We start from the raw sequence: 17,215 nt of genomic DNA on the forward strand, positions 1-17,215 counted from the left end.
TTTGACTGAGCAGAAATGACAAATCTACAGCACTGACTTTCTAGAACCTTTTCTAGTGAACAAACCTGAAAAAAATGAGTTTGGTTTCACGGGTCCTTTCAGCAGCTGGATCCCCAGCCAGCGAGAGTGCTTTGTATTAATTTCAAACAACGCCTGCATCATGATTCTAACATGTTCCTATGCCAAGTGGTTTCCACTAAGTTAACAAACAGAAGTATTCAGCCCCATGCTGGAAATCTATTCACATTCCAGAGGACTTGAGTGGATGGGCACCAGGTTGTCATTCACATACTCTGTCTAGCAAAACAACGTTCCCAGCGTACTTACACAGAGCAAAAGTGTTCTAGGAATTTGCAAGTGTGGTGTTCTTAGAAACAGCGACCTGCGGCCACTTCTCCTGAAAGCATAAGCGTTACTGGTGGTTCGAGGATAGATGCTCTGGGGGGAACACTTGCATTGGAAAGGTCAAACAAGTAAGGGGTGAATAGCTTCAGGAAAGTCATAGTGCTACTCTTCCCCGGGGGACATCTCACAGGCTTGTTAGCACTGGGTGCAGGATGATTCATATCAGGATGAGGCAGGGGGAACTCTCACCCCGATGTCCATCTTTCTGTCTGTCTAGCTGGAGGCTGTAGGTAACTGTGCTAACAATAAGTAGAAAGATACTGTCAAATGGAAAAGAAAAGAAGAGAAATCAAACTCAGGACGGAGCTGGAAGAAATGAACTGTTTGTAGCACTGAGCCCTTCGTGTAACTCGGGCTCCAGATGTGCAGGTATCAGCTCCCTGCATTTTCTTTTTTGCAACTGAAATGGCATCAAAGTAGGACACATCAGGTACGCTGCTGCCACGCGCCGATGGTTCCCACCTTAACGCAAGTGTTCGGCCTGTGAGGGGGAAATGCCACCTCCTGTTTCTTCCAGTTTTAAAATAATGTTGCATCAGATAGTAACTCACAGATTTGCTCCTTCTGGACTGCCATAATAAGAATGACAAAACAATTCAACATTTTGCGACTCAGTCCTTTAGACTTCCTTGTGGGTTACAGGAACTCTCAAAATCCCTCTTTAAATTTCTCCATCTTGTTTTGTCCCCTGTGGAAGAAAAAGGTATGTAAAATGAGGTAGGTAGTATGCATGGCCTTCCATGAGCTCAGACTCCAGTCTTACTGAAAATGTCTAACTTAAATATTGTCCAAATGTTACTTATCCAAAATATCTTTTCCACACAGGACTCTCCTCTTGAACTGTCTAGCTGAGCTGAAGTTTTCTCATGGAAGATTCTGGTTACTATTGTTCTTCCACTGCTAGCAAATGAGGACTCCTCTGCCTCTGAGATGGAGTCTTTTCATTTTAGAGGGTTTTAAATGGTAAAAAATCCAGTAAGAAATAATCCTAGTTGTTGCACAATGTCCTAAGAAGGTTTTTTTTTTCACATCTGTGGTACATATTTTCAGATATAGTGTGTCAAGTTCAAAAAAAATATGCACCAGTTTGAAATAATAGTGACCTTTGTGTATATTTATAATGAAATTATTTGGTAGAGTAACTAGTATAGCTTCCCTCTTTTTAGATACAAAAAAGAGAAACGCAGACCCTGCTGAAGCCAACAGCAAAACTCTGATTGGCACAAACAGCAACAGGCACTCACCCGTAATCTATATCATAAAACCATAATCGGCCGTCTCCATTAGGACTAAAGTAAGAGGAATGTTGTAGGTCAGGATGAAGGTGTATTTGCAGCCTGCATAGTTTCTGCACACATTAATAGTCCTTCATGAGTATTATGTTCACATTTTTCAGAATGTATTTGTGGTATTTTATTTGCTAAAGCCTGGTCGGGTGGTCACTGCTGTCTGAGACAGAAAATTATGACAGTCCCTGGTCTAATCAACAAAACTAAACAGCAGCTGAGCTCGCTCAGGTTGCTCCATAAGCCATACCTGGTCGGGAGCAGTGCTGCCCGTTGAGTATCTTTCTCTATCTGTGTTAGTTAGAACATCAGGAATTAGAGAGGAGAAAAATCTCTTTGCAAAGGATGAGAAATGCTGCAAACGCACAGTATCTACAGCAGCAGAACTGTACAGTTTGCTTAATTCACCTCTTTTTCTGTCCCAGCAGGAGAGGAAGCTGAGTTTACAGAACGGCAACTACCTAACAGCAGGGAACTTGCTTAGCCGAATCCTGACTCACGCCGCTGGTCTTTCTTGGGGTCAGGAGCTCTGCTTTTGCTTACTCACTGCAGCAGCAGTCAAAGAAAATCAAACCTGGCACATTAGACAAGACCCAGTGTTATGCCTGGCAGCTGTCATAATGTTTGACTTTCAGGGCCGAATCATCAGCCTCAGTAGGTATTTTTTGGCAGCAAAAAGAAGGGCAAGCAAAGGGTGCCCTGAGCAGGAGCTGAGGTGAAGCCCATCTCCAAGCCTGCAGGACCCTTCCCAGTGCCCCCGCGATGCCCCAGCTGCATCCCCACCGCAGGAGCGGCCACCTCTGCCCCCCGCCCCGCCGGCCCCTCTGGCACCGCTGGTCCAGCAGGGCTGGGTGTTGAGGACCACTTTGCGGGCTGGCCTTGAGCTTCAGGCTTCCCTGCATACCGACGAGCCTGTTTCACACAGGCAGGCTCTGAGAGCAGCAGCATTGCCCAGCTCGGTGGGCTTCAGCATTGCCCACCTCGGTGCCACGCGCCCGGGCTCACAGCTACTGCCTCCCCACTAGCTGCAATGTGGAGTGAGCGAGTCTCTGTAGCACTAAAGCAATAAATGTCACGTGAAAGGAAATTATATTTTGATCTATTTCTCTGTGCTTTGCTTTTCAGCTACCTTTTCATGCAATTCAGACAGGTCAGTCCAAAAACTGGCAGTTCAAAAACTCCGGTAAAACCAAAACACATGAAAAAAATGGGAAAATTCCCCTAAAATGCCCCTGGTCCAGTTTCCACGGTAAGTATGGACCCTTTTTCAACTGCTTCTCCTCAAATATGTGTTGTCATGAACACAAATTAAAACCAAGCCCGCTAACTGCAGATTAATTAACATTCCAAATGATTTTTTTTTGTTTTCAGAGAAAGGATTTTGCTACTGAAGGTCACTTTGCTCCAAAGGAGCTGGGAAGAACACATTCTGCTGCACCAAGCTCTGCAGCAAATGCAGAGATTTAGTCCTGTCAGCCAAGCACTTCTAGCAGATCTCTACCTTTTGATATGCCTAAATAACTGGACATGATGCTCTAATCCAATGCTTTAAAGCAGGAACAAGGAAGAGGATGAGGATTCAATAATTGCATCTCGTGGTATGAAAGGGACTTGGCTTATTGGATGCCCCTTATTTTTAATAAAGGAGATAGGGCATGTCTGCAGTGCAAAAAATTAGGCTGTATGGGGAAATGCTGTGCCCAGTTTTGCACCGCATGCATACAGAGGGATATCAAGAAACTGGAGAGGGTCTAAATTGGAGAGTTACCAAGAGAGTTACAACAAATGACCTGCAAGGGCAGAGGAGCATCCTACAGCTACCTGAAGGGCAGGGACAAGGAGACCTGAGCCAAGATGGGAGCAGAAATAAACCAGGGAGAAGCCAAGGGGCTTCCAAGACTGTGTAAATAAAATAGCTTCTTAGTGAGCTGAAGCGGAAGGGTCCGAACGGCAGCGCTGCTGCCGTTCGGACCCTTCCGCTTCAGCTCACTAAGTAGCTATTCATTTTTCCGGTTGCTGTTTAAGTGAATTTTCCAATGACTTCGTGACTTCAGGAGCAAGCGAGCTGTTTTTTATGGCTCTTACAAGAGTTTCGGCACTGAATGCTCAGCCCCAAAAAGATTAGGATAAAGCATATAGTCAAATACAGGCTGTGTGATTGCGATTTTGAATAGCTGCCTCCCAAAATTACAACATGCATTCAGGTGTTGGCTCATCAACTACTGTCCCCTTGCAATGATTTGGTTTGTGCAGGTTGTTTCTGAAACTTATGTATAACTCATTAGTCGCAAAGTGGGAACTACCTGTGTGTTTTTGTATTTTTTTGGAAGTGCCCCCATCCAGGTCTTCCCAGAACCAGGGACTAGTGCAAAATTCCCGATCCTTCCTCCTCAAAGTAAAATGGAGCAGGCAATTGCATGTGGTTCCCTGTGATTTTTCAAAGCAATTCAGGGCCAGCTTCGGCTCAAAATCTCATAGTCTGATATATTTAAGATCGTTATCAAAATAAATGTTCCCTATGAGAGATCAGGGGCTACACAAAAAGCCGTAGCCTACTTAGGCAGGGAGGCAATCTGCTATTTTCAAGTGTATTCACATGGGGCAGTTTGGTGGCTGTGCTGTGACTTTGCTTCCCAAGAACAACTGCAGGTGAGCTGCTAAAATACTGCCAGTTCGGCCAAGCTGCGTAGAAGACACTGAGCCAATCTCAGTCTTTGAGTTTGATTTATCCTGCTGTTACCTCAGCTGAGTTAGTTTGTATTTCCACCAGTTTAAATGTCAGACTCTTGGCCCAGGCTTTCTTTGGATGTTGGGGAAAGGGAAGAAGAAGGTTCTTGTGCATCTCAACAGGAGCCGTTCTGTTTGGATGAGCGACATCTTTGCCTGCGTCACGGAGAGCACACACCTTTTAGCCAGGGCAGGAACAGCAGCATGAAGCTTCATGGTCAGAGCGTGAGCAGCAACACAGGTTCAATAAATGAAGAATTGCCTACTCTTACAGGAGGTGAACGGAGGGGTAGCGAGTACTACAAGATCATGTAAGCTGCAGCTCCTGATGAGGAAACAATACCAGAAAATGCAAGTTTTCAGGTAAGATCTAAGGGTAGTTTCTTTATTTGCTTTGGGCAGGATGATTGATTTAAGAAAGGTGAATTTGTTGTCTGGATCTTCTATAAAACATAACAGGTGACAAGCTATGTGCTTCTGATATTTCCCAGCATCATAACAATCATCTCTGATAAGGAATGGGTGAAAGCAGAAGCCTTCTGCTTCCAGCTCAATATCCAGTTACCACTGCAGGTGATAAGACACTTGATGGTCAGTGTTTGGAGAGATTATAAAGGGAATATTTCTCCCTTATGGGAAGCAGAAGCAAGTCAAAGTGTCAGCTTTACTCCTTAATCTTGCATCTCCTGCCTTGTTCCTAGAAGAACCACACTGCAATGGATTTCTGTTAGTCTTTAAAGGCCCTAATTTAGGCATTAGCCTTATGGGCATGATTAAAGCCTTGTCCACCCTAATTACCTGCAGATACAAATTTTCAGTTTGAGAGTGGGTAGAAGAGGCAGAGACAGTTCATGGAAAGCTGCTGTTTGGCTGGTTTTTACTAGGAAAGGTAAAATACAAAGAAAAGAGGAAAAAAATTTGTTGATCCAGGGACATGCCTGATAGCTTGAAAAAATAACACTGTGGGACATAAATTTTCCCATTTATCTTAATCAAATCTTAACTCTAGGAGAAACCCCCATTTTTAAACAGGTGTTAATTCTGAAATCCAGGGAGCTCTTGCTGAGAGAGAGCTCAGGGACATTGATGCCAGCATTGAAATGGCTTTGGTCCTGCCCACCAGTGCCACTGCTTGAGTGCATGGAGTCTGGGAGAGCTGGTCCTTGGTTCCTCTGAAGCAGAGGGCCACCGCATCCCTCCTGTACCAGCCCTTACCCCCAGCACAGCAGGAGGGGTGAGTCAAGGGCAGGGAGAGTGCCCCATGGGGCACTGCACACCCTACCTGCCGCCTGCTGCTGCCCACAGAGACAAGCAGCAGGTCCTGGGGACAGCAGTGGTGAAAGAAGCCTAAGGTTACCAAGATGTCCTGCTTCAGATATTTGATTTTTGGTTCAGGCCAATCTAGATCTAACTGTATCTTATTTTCATGTTATTTTCACCCTATGTGATGTTCACAATGTTGTTTTCATCCTATGTATTTATTTCTACAGCAGGCTATAGCTCCAATAATACATCCTAACTGGCTTTTGAAGACCAAGCAGCGACCCTAGCAAGAGGAACACCTCTTGGTTGATTCATGTCTGTGACAAGCAGTATTATGGAAGAAAGGAAAACTTCAAGGCTGTCCTACCTTCTCTCACTATTCAGCCTGATTCCTTAGTTGCATCAGTTATACCGATCATACAGGTTTTCATTTCCTCCAAGCCAGGGCTTAGCTGTAAACTCATTTATGTGAAGATAAATTAAGAACAAATTGCCCACACCTTCAGTAGCTGCCTGTGGCCACCTGAGGATTTTGCAGAGAAGGAACACGGACATCTCCTGACACCAGGCATGGCCCCTGCTCAGCAGCCACCTTCCTTGCCACCACCACAGCCCAGCACACACCTCGGCACACCAGGCTCTGCAGCACCCGCTTATGTCAACTGTGAGGCTGTTACAGACCTCAGTGTATGGAGGAAGGGCCCCCTAACCCCAGCAAGGCAGGACTGCTTGCAAACCAAACCCCCTCTATGGTCTGAATCTTTTTCGTGCCACTCAAATTATGGAACTAGCCCTTGAGACAGAACTCTCATTAAAGGCGTGCAATGCATGATCTTCTGAAGTTGCTAAGAAGCACCAGTTATTTCAACTACAACTCATGATAGCTGGAAAGTGAAGAAGAGTGGGTGTGCTTGGGGCAAAAGGGGCAGCACACAGGCAAAGCAGGGAGAAGAAACAGAAAAAATTGTATTTCTGTATTCTGTATGTCTCTGTCCCTGTTTCCACCACGTGCTCATTTTCCCCTGGCACCTTCCTTGTATCCCTTCTTAGATGAACCCTGCTTTCTCCATGTCTCCCTTTGCTGCGTCTCTCTCGTCTCCACAGGGACATGGCTTCCCCTGTTTCAGAGAGACTTTCCCTGCGGCACGGACAAGCGCCTCAGCCTGTCTGAGCAAGCACTTTGCCCCGGTGGAAGTTCAATCTCGCAGCTGGGCGACAGGCAGCTGAGGGGAAGGTTTAATGGGCATCTGTAGCAGGTGGGTAGTAAGCACTTTTACTGTGCATTAGAGGCTCCACATATCCATGCAACAGCTGAATATGGTCTCCAAGACTACATTTCTGTGAACAAATCACATTTTCCATCAAGAAAGAAACGGGTGTTCGGCTGCACATTGCTTCATAAGCTGTGGAGCAGTTACCTGACTATTATCACAACTGAAACTATGACTACAAGTAACACAGCTTTGAATTCAAAATTTCAGCTCCAGAGTATCTTGGCTGATTTTTAATTGGTTATTTAAGTAATGCAAGAGAGTAACGCAAAAACACTGATGTCACGAAACAGAAATTGCCTGTGGCCATGGCAGGGTGTGAGAACAGCCCCTTAGCAGAGCATTCAGGGAGTTCATTGTACACGAACTTTATAGATATTGAAAAACGCTTTTGATAGGATGGCAGAGAATAGCACTTGGAAAATAATGGGACATTACAGAACCCCAGAAAGACAATTAAGAGCATGGAAATCTCTTAAGAGGGATCTTAGCATGAGCAAGTTCGCATTAGCTCTCCTTCAAACCCACTTGGGATAAGGGGTAACATCATGCAGTTTTCTTCTCCTTCACTGTTTCTTCCAGTTTTTTTACTGGATAAAGACTGGCCTGATTAGAAATGAGAGTACACTGTACCAAATCACAGCAATTACAAAATATAAGTTCCGTTGACAGTATCTGCCTCAACACCCAAATACCACAAAATGATATTAGGAATACTAAGGTGGTAGGAAGAAGCAGCTAAAAAGCCCTGTTTAGAAGAGAATAAAAAGGAAAAGAGCTAATACAGGAGAGTGGGTGACACAGCAGGCCATTTGGAGTGATTTACATGCACACTGAGGAGGCCAAAAGAACTGCTTTCCTCTGAAGGACAGCAGGGTGGACTGGCACCAGTGAGGAGAATATCCTTACTGGAACTGGGGCCGTGTACGTGACTTTCGTTCTTCAGAAAACTGTTCAGGTCTCACAACAAAAGTGATTGACAACCAAACTTTGCATCTTTAAGACACATGTCAAATCATTATGATTAAATGAGTTGCAAACATGAAGTAATACAAAGCGGCTGATGAAGAGATTTCAAGCTAATAAGGTGATGTCTACGATGGACTTTAGATTTTAACTGATCTTAATGGATAACAAACAAGGGCTTACACAGAACACTCTGTAGAGGGAGAAATGGAAATGGATATGCCACATCTGAATAAACTCCCATTATATATGGAACAACCTTCTAATGGTCTTGTTAGGAACACAGGGGAGATAAAGGCCCAAACCATCCTGAAGAGGAAGATACGAGCACTGATTCCATCTGGAGTCAAACCAAACAATGTCTCAAGGATGAAAATGCACAGAGGATCATTACCAACAAGTCTTCTGCTTCCCTGGAATGAAAAGATGGGACTCACAGTCTTATCATGGAGGTTCTTTGTGAAGGCTTGTGAAACTACAGTCCACGAATAAAAAAGACTGATTGTGGCAGGAAGAAGAGAAAAGAAAAAATAAGGCTCCTAGTTGAAAAGTTACTGTCTTGCCTGCCAAAACATAAGAGGACCAGAAAGAGAAAATTGGCTTAACCAAAGAAGAAAGAGGTACCTAATTTGGCTGTAACTAAGTCAACATGTGTAGGACATTCATAACAAGCATAAAGGTTTCTAAAAAGCAATAGAAATTATATTACATAAGAAATATAAAATAAAGAAGTATGCATTCAAGAGCACAGCTGTGAGGGAATATTTCAAGACACTTTCAATGTTTACATCTATTCTCTCAACAAGGGTAGGAATAATAATAATTTTAATTAAAGCTACACTTTGTGGGGGGAGGGGGAGGTTGTCAATAAAATGAATGAGTTACAACATTACAGAAATGCTCTTTTCACCTAGACTTACTGCCTCCAACGGTAAGATATACATAAATCCAGGCCCTCTGGACATGGAAAAAAAAAAATCTACAGGGCATATTTTGCATATCACCATAATTTGATGGTCTGTGATTTCTCAAGAAAACAGAAATGTGAGAAACATGTTGGCAGTTCAGTCTAATTCCAGAATTCTTTTGACTATGCCGTAGTTGCTGCTTGTTAGTCCTGCACATAAAAATAACTTCCCTCGACCTAAAGAAAAGGGATTTTTTTTTTTTTTGCTATGAGGTGAAATCCCTCTGCATCACTAAGCGATATGGACCTAAATTCTACCTTATACACTGCTCTCCATGACAGGATATTTGTGAGCGTGTGAGCGAAGAGACAGATACGGGTTTAATAAAGCCTGCATGACTTGAGGATCATTTGAAAAGATGTCTCCTATGATAACAACAGCATACAATGTATTAAGGAACAAATAATGTTGTAGCCCTCTGTGTGATAGCTACAACAAGACAAGGTCATCCTATGGACTGTACCAGCTACTCTCAGCACAACAGCACCATTTTTGTAACACACGTGATCCTCGTCCTAACCCAGGATCACATGGCGACTTTCCTGCCCCAGGGTTCAGACCAGAATAACTCTGAAAAATTATACAAAGACAGCTGGACTTCAGAAATAATGAATGAAAAATAAGAGAGTCCTTCCAATATCATCAGGTAGAAGAAAACGCACACAAGCTATTAAAGATATACAACCATCGAGGAAAAAAGCAACAAGACTGGGTTTTATAAACTCCTTTGCAGGTAGAACTTGATTATTATTCTCATTTTAAATTTCCTGACCATTAAAAAAACATTTTCTGCTTTCACACTTCATGTCAAGCACACAACCGAGCTGACAAGACACCTTGTGCAATAGCATTTCTTTGTTTTTAATCGCTAATAGTCTTTTTTATCCTTGATGCATAAATTTTATAAATCCTAAATTTAAAAGATGCTAATTAGCCATGCCCTGCTCACTTCACAATGCCAAACTGTTCAGCAGCAAACTCTCAAGCAAGCCAGTCCAGCTTCTTGACAAAAGGAGATGAGGTTCTACTACTGGTACTTATTTAGGCCAAAAGCACCTTGTAGTGTTACGGTAAGGTGGAAGATAACACCAAGGCAGGACAGAATTGACCTGTGAGCAACCCATGGAGAGCTCTAACAGTGTAAGAACAGAGATAAAAGTCTGGGAAACAGAAGTCTTCTGGTTTCTATTCTCAGATCGGTAAATGAAATGCCATGTGGAAAAAAATACTGAGGATGATTTTTTTGGTTACTTCTTCCCCCAGGCTCCCTACCTCCAAATACGGCTGCCTACACATACACAGCTACCTGAGCAGGGGTTGAGTTTCCAAGATTTCATCAAAATTTCAAAGAATCCAGAACCTCACGTTTCTGCAAAACAAACTGCAGTTGTGAGGAGCCTGGCCATATCCCCGTCTCCATGTTTGCTAATGTACCTCACAGGGACCTTGTGAGAATTCATTAGCTGGGACAGGAGTTCACACAAAAAGGTATTCAGCATGGCTCGCAGCCCATCTTTTTCTGCTCCTATAATCATGGGTAACAGAGCTGGACCTTACATTTGCTTCCTTACTTGATACAAGAGTATGCAGAGCAGAGCATAAGCTCAGAAGATGATGCAAGGGCCTCTGAAAGACATGCTGCAGATGCACCTTCTCTTACCTCCTGCCATGTTCTGCCTCCAAAGAAACTTAGATACTGCCTTGGAAGCAGTCTCTTCAAGTCCCTCCCGTTGGTGTGTTTATTAAACACACATTTATCTTTTTCCAGGGGGACAATAGCAATGCTTGACTTTTTACACCAGAGTCCCACCTCCAGCCTCCACATGTTACACCCCATCATTTACAAAAGGCGTCTTTTTTTCCTTCCAGTTGGCAGGCAGTTTGAGTTCTGCACTGCTTGGTGACAATTTAAGACAATTTTCCTCCGATTTTTCTCTTTCCACTCTCTGCACTGCCCAGCTCTGCTAGGTTTCATCCACCCTGCTTAAGTTTGGGAGCGCTGCCTTAGACGTTACCAGATGCAGCTCAAAACCAGCCCATACAATAACATTGCTCTGGAACGCCATCACCTTTTTGCCATGTTGCTTGCCCAGACAGATGTGCTTCAGGTGAAATGCTAATGAAATTCTTGCCAAAAAGATACCCCTCCACTTTTTTCCAATTTAGCAAAAAAGACGTAGAAAATATTTATGGTTTTGGTCTTCCTGGAATTTTCTCACACCCTTTCTAGGCATAAGAAAGGATATCTTTTTGCAATCCTGTTATTACACATGTGTATGGTTATAAGAAAATGCTCTGAAGGGACATCAAGCAAATAATACCAATTTTCAAAATTCTATAGCAATGTATTTATACAAATTACAGAATTCTGTATGTATTTACACACCATTACAGAATATCAAGGAAATAACACCAATTGTTCTTTTGTTTTTCCCTCAGATTTTTCTTCAAGTGAATTTTAGTGCTCAAGAAAGGTGCCAGATGGACAGCACTAGAAAATGAAGACTTCTGTTTGTCCCCAGCACAGGAGGAGCGGCACTGCAAGCCTCATGTCAGCTCTCTCCAGTCCTGTTTTAGCAGGATCACGTAAGGAGCGGGAGGGCATCCGTACCCCTTCACGCCTTGGCAAAGGAGCTAAGCAGCACTCAGGTGACGATGGCTTTGCCCATCCCCCGCCAGAAAACAAACAGAAATAACTCATTTTACACAAGTGACTGAACAGAATCTGTTGTTCGCTACCCAAAACAGGCTGAATTTGACCCAGTGAACCTGCAGGGAGTGGCAAACTGCCAGCTCCTGGACCATCCAGTCTCACAATAATGCCTATGTTAAATTACATGTTTCTATATTTACATAAAGTCAGTATTTACACACCATTATGGGTTATTCGCGTAAATCGGTTACAGTTTATTTATATGGACTGCCATAAACTCATAACATTTTTCCTGGGTTTAATCCTTTCTTTAGAAAAATACAAAAAAATAAATTAAATAAAACATGTTAACTAGTAGTAATGACTTGCCTATGACTAAAAATCCAAGTTGATTTAACATTAAGACTCAAACGATGGCCTAGTATTGTGGCCTCAACTCGTAGTATTTTTAACCTTTGCAATCAATTTCCCGGTGTATGTCAGATTTACTGAAAAAGCAGAGAGTTGTAACGTCCCTTCCTTGCGGCAGGATCGATCTGGTTAACACTGAGCAATGAACCCTAGTCCTGCCCAGAAGCTCGCTTTCCCATCCTACGGTCCAGCACGGCTTTGCACCACCTGGATTCAGTGATTCAGCACCCGGTTAACCCACAGCAGCCAAAATGCCTGCAGGTCTCAGCAGCTCCGAAGGGTTAAAAATAAACACATGGGCTGCAGTCGAAGGCTGTAAATTCCCAGGCCATAACAGTCCCTAGCCAAGTACGTCTAATGGTATCCTACAAATCAACTAACGTAATTTACATATCTTTATCATTCAAGAACAATTATAATAAAATGCCACATTTTATTTAAGATTACTGATATTGCCGGTTGAGACGTGGCCCCTCCTACCTGCTCGAGTACAGAAAGGTCACGTTCATTCAGGACACCAAGCCAGAGGTTATTCCAGAACAGAATTACATTTCAAATAATATATATCACATGGACAAGAGTGCCTTAGAGCAAAAAATTACTTAATTACGAATAGGCTACAAACTTATGTATAGCTCCTCCAAAGTACGTCTCCACTCAGCCTCCGTGCCTCTGCGGACAGCCGGGGGTGTCAGGACCAGCCACGCTCCCGACAGATCCAATGGCAAAGGTTACACTCAACTTAATGGCACCAGATTCAGATCCTAAGGGATACAACTACAAAATGCATTTGTCATATGATCCTTACGTGATTTTTCTCTTTTTTTTTTTCCTGCAGGGTACTGGGGAAAAAATGCCTCTTCCTAAGGGTTAATTCCCAAGTGGTAACTGCTAATCAACGTGTTTGCGTGCTTCACATAAAATGCTACAATTCCTTAAATATTACATACTGTCAGCTCACTCACAGTTCATGAATATTTGAACATATTTTAGGAAAAAAGAAACAAGTCTAATACTGTCCCTCTCATTGTCATTATTGATAGAGATTTATTAGTTTCATTTTGCAAGTTTTACTTTAGGAAGGGTGCTAATATCATGTATTATGACAGTTCACACTGAAAGCAATTTTCCATAAAAGATGTTACAATGACCCCTATGGAACTTGTATAATTTCATAGTAGATAGTCAAGTGCACAAATAAACATGTTTACAAGAGTGATCCTGTTAACCTGGTTCTTGCCCTCTGAAACCGTTATGTGCTATTTGTGGAATCTTAAAATTAGTACAATTGTTGATATTACTTATGTTGTTTCTGGCATTCTGCTTTAGGAAAAAAAAAAAGCATATTTATCATTTAGCTTTGGTATAATCTGCAATAGGTTTTAACAACTAGAATATATTCCAACCCCTATATTTTCCACAGCTGTGAAGTTTACAACAATGTAAGAAGTCACTTTCTCAGAGAGGAAATATTACAGACACAGAAAAAAAGTTGAAGACCCAGTTTTCTCTTTAATCCTCTGGGGGTAAGCTATGAAACAAGCAGTCAGAAGAGTGAGGACTCAGTGTCATGAGTGGTGTGCATACTTGTACAATAATACAGGCACAAAAGAGATTGTCGCCTTTAGTACATGAGGGTCACTAGAATTTATTATTATTATTACCTTTTTATTGTTTTTTTTTTTTACCCATGCACCTTTATATTTACTTGCATGAATTTACCACAGGTTCATAGTGGCCTTTGCCATTTTAATGCTTACAGAGCCTAAAGCTTCCAAAATGCCTATCTGGCCTGTACATATTTCATTAAAAATAAACTCTATATAATAAATAAATATATAAAATAAATAAAATGTTGCCTTTGGAATTTCTATAAATAAATTTAACTTTTTATTTTTATTTTTTTACTAAGAGGTCTTTGCTTTAAACTCTGTGGGGTGAGACCCAGAGAGCGATTAACTGAAAAGTCTCTTGTTTAAGTAAGACTGCACCCTCCATGCCTTTGTAAAATGCAGCGTACACTTGAGCAGGCCACCAGCCAAAAATCCTGATGAATCAAAGTATGGCAGCTATGCTGATATATGACGAAGTACAACTGATCAAAAATTTAAAAGCGTGTCTATTCCCCAGCATGCATCAGGCCTTCCTCCTCCTCCTCCTCCCCTTGGCTCCTCTCTCTCGCGCTCTCACTCCCATTCATCCTCTCCCTTTCTCTCTCTCTCTCTCACTCACTCTCTCGCGCTCCCTCTCGTACTAAATCAAGCGAGTGGGCGTAGGCTCTCCTCCAGGAGGACAAACCTTTAAGTGCAGAACAAAATCAGCATGTTCCATCCAAGCCTCCATCATACATTATGCATGCGACAAAGTTTGGCAACAGTGGAGCTGATGTGATGACACAGCTAATCAATAAGAACCCACCGCATGAAACCTTTATAGTGGTTACTTTTTAAGGGCTCAAGTGAAGGAATTGTCTTTGTCAACTTTGGCTTAAAATATCCTTATATAGTTCCGGTACTTTCTCAGGGTCCACTGGTCTAGGTAAAAAATGTGTAAATTTTTGATGCCGTTTAGTCCTAGTCCCTTCTCTTGGAGTCCCATCTTTATTTAACGCAACGTAGTATCGTCTTCCAGTGTCCACGTGTTTATATAGATTTGATGAATATGTGTTATACCAGTTTTCTTCAAACTGCTCTCTGAATACACACTCCTGGGTTAATTTTTCCTATGGAAAGAAAAGAAAAAGCAGTAAGGAGAGAGATAGCCACAAAAATAAGCTATTTTTAAAAGAATTGCTATTTTCACAGCTTGAAATCAGTACCTCCTTGCTCAATTCGCAAATGAACCATTTCAATATTCCCAGTTTCAGCTAAGTACAGCTGTATTGCTGGGTATTTCATTAAGCAGTCACAAGGGTGGATAACTCTATGTGAAGCAAAAAATATTCTCCAAAAGCCTCGTTGCCCAAATCAAAACAGCAACAACAAAACTGAAAACAGATATTTTAATTTCTGATCATTCCCAAGCACCTCACAAGACGTTACTGGACTTGTATAACTAATTGTTTCAATCATGAGTGTGGGCATTCAGACAGACAGACATCAATACAGAAAACTGGAACTGGTTTGCAGGGCTCTCATACAATTTAGGGCCTTAAAATCTCTTATATCCTTTCATTGCATGGAGAACTTGATGCATTTCATTAATTTAAAAAGATACAAGTTCCTACCCTTTGTTTGTATCACAGAATTATTATTTGTATCACAGAACCACAATCCAAGAGAGCTTCAAACAGGAGCACAAACGCCAGGTGCTGAGATGAAGTTAGGTGAGGAAGCTCCTCCAGGCTTGTTTTACTAGGGTTGTCCTCATGTCCTGTCCTACTCATGGGACCCACTGAAGACATCAACCATTCATCATATCCTCCTGCCACAGGCTCCCACTCCTTCCAGTTCACCCACTTACTCAGTCTGTGTGTAACCCTCTACATCCTTTTTGTCTAAATAGATGGGGTTTGCTTAAAAAGCAGCCACCTGATAACCAGATTTGTTTTAGGAAGGACTCACACAAGTGACTGAGCAAGAAGACTGGAAAAAAAGGTGATGAGCGTGGCAGAGCTGATGGAAAGCTGGGAAAAATAAGCCTGGAAATAGTCTTTTCAGCTGGCACAAAAAATACAATAATGATAATTTAATACATTTTTTCGTAGCAAGAGTTCTCACTTGAATAGCACTCACATCTACCAAACTCGGCTTCCAGCTGAGGATCAATTTCTAATTATTACAAAGCTCCACACAACGCAGACTTCTGTGCATGTGTTTTACAGACATTAAATCTTAAAACAGTCCTCTTAGGTAGATACACAGAGAAGGGAAAACTGAGACCAAGGCCCAGATGCAGCAAAGCATTTATGGCACCTAAGCTGTAAATGCGTGCCTGAACACAACTAAGGAGCTCAATATCCAGTACCCCCCAAGAAGCCACCATCCATGGCTTAATCCAGGAGCTTCCCAAAACCCACCATCACCAAAACTTGCAGCAGCCCTGGGCTGCTTGCCCTGGGGCTGCAGGCGCCTTTGGGGCCACCTCTGCTGCTCGGGACTCAGCTCACAACCCTTTCCCAAAGCGACGTGCTGCAGCCCAGATGTTTTGCCACTGCATTGCATGTCAAGCTTGCTGCTCCCAGGGTAGAGCTCTGCAGCCAGCCGGGGCTGGGGACCGGGGTCCCAGCCAGGTCCAAGGAGCCCTACGCACCTGACAGGAGTCACCCAGAAACCATCCCACCTGAGGAGAGCAACCCCTGCGCACATGGGGAGAGCAAGCCAGCACCCCTCTGCACCCCTACAAACCGGGTACTGCAAAGCCAGGGTCCTCCTCAGTGCCTAAAGGTTTGGAATTTGGAGATTTCTTCTAAATTCAGCCTGTGGCAACTCCAATAGGCAAGAAAAGCAGCAAGCAAGCAGCTTCTGACTTTCTCTCTCATGGGCACTGGGAACCTCTTCACCCCTCAGGAAGGAGAAATCTGCTACAGGACCAGGTGTGGGACGTTAAACACTTGAGTATTCGCTACAGCAGTGGCCATGTCCCGGCGTGGACCCGGGTGGCTGCGGCTTGCACAGTCGCAGGAGCAGCCCGTGGCGGAGGACAAGATGGCAGTCCCGTCCCTCGCACCCTCTCCTGCAGTCGGCCAGGAAATTGCCCTCCCTGCGGGTCCAGCTGAGCAGCGTGTGCGGAAACATCAGCACATGCGCAGGTTGGCTGTATATAACAATCTATTTTAGAGGTGTTTCCGACTATAACATTTTTAATGTGAGAAGCAGCTCAAACACAGCAACACTCCATACTGGTTATAAGGAAAGGAAGCACAAATCTGTTTACATGAAATCCTTATCTGTGGGCCAGATCCTGCAACATCCTATTGATAATTGCCTCTATGTCCTTTGACAGCTAGAAACTGCAGCAGTAATGAATATTACTGGACCTCAGCATCAGCTGAAAGTTAGACACATGCAGTAGCCCCCTTGTACAGCCTCAGCCTACAAACTAGTATAAAAATTATTCAGCTCCTATAAAGATTATCTTTAAGTAGACCTTTCATTAGTGTTTCATTTTGCATGAGGTTTAAAATCACTTTGCTTTAAGGCAGAAGCAGATGCTAAGGGGTATTATATGCTTGGCCTATAGGTCCACAGGGAAACAGAAACTAATTCAAATTGTTTTCCTGCTCTCAGAAGGCAATAGGATCACATGACAACACTGCAGAAGCAC

The 17,215-nt window shown here is 43.0% G+C and overlaps 1 protein-coding gene and 1 long non-coding RNA gene across 3 annotated transcripts in view; one reads left to right on the plus strand and one right to left on the minus strand.

The window, feature by feature from the left end:
• Nucleotides 1-1,015: 1,015 nt before the first annotated feature.
• Nucleotides 1,016-11,750, plus strand: LOC142404298 (uncharacterized). Of its 2 annotated transcripts, none has more exons than XR_012773810.1 (7): nt 1,016-1,108; nt 2,817-2,940; nt 3,063-3,289; nt 4,542-4,781; nt 5,909-8,538; nt 10,150-10,374; nt 11,326-11,750. It is a non-coding gene; the product is annotated as an uncharacterized LOC142404298 (long non-coding RNA). The 2 variants fall into 2 exon arrangements; XR_012773811.1 differs by lacking the exon at nt 1,016-1,108 and adding an exon at nt 2,125-2,345.
• Nucleotides 11,659-17,215, minus strand: part of FGF9 (fibroblast growth factor 9) — a 30,616-nt gene continuing 25,059 nt past the window's right edge. Inside the window, exon 4 of the mRNA XM_075490914.1 lies at nt 11,659-14,672. Coding sequence (XP_075347029.1) covers nt 14,427-14,672 — 246 coding nt within the window. The 3' untranslated portion in view covers nt 11,659-14,426. The remainder of the gene's footprint in view (nt 14,673-17,215) is intronic.

The sequence above is a fragment of the Mycteria americana genome, chromosome 1, assembly GCF_035582795.1.
Source record: "Mycteria americana isolate JAX WOST 10 ecotype Jacksonville Zoo and Gardens chromosome 1, USCA_MyAme_1.0, whole genome shotgun sequence".
NCBI classification, from domain to species: domain Eukaryota; kingdom Metazoa; phylum Chordata; class Aves; order Ciconiiformes; family Ciconiidae; genus Mycteria; species Mycteria americana.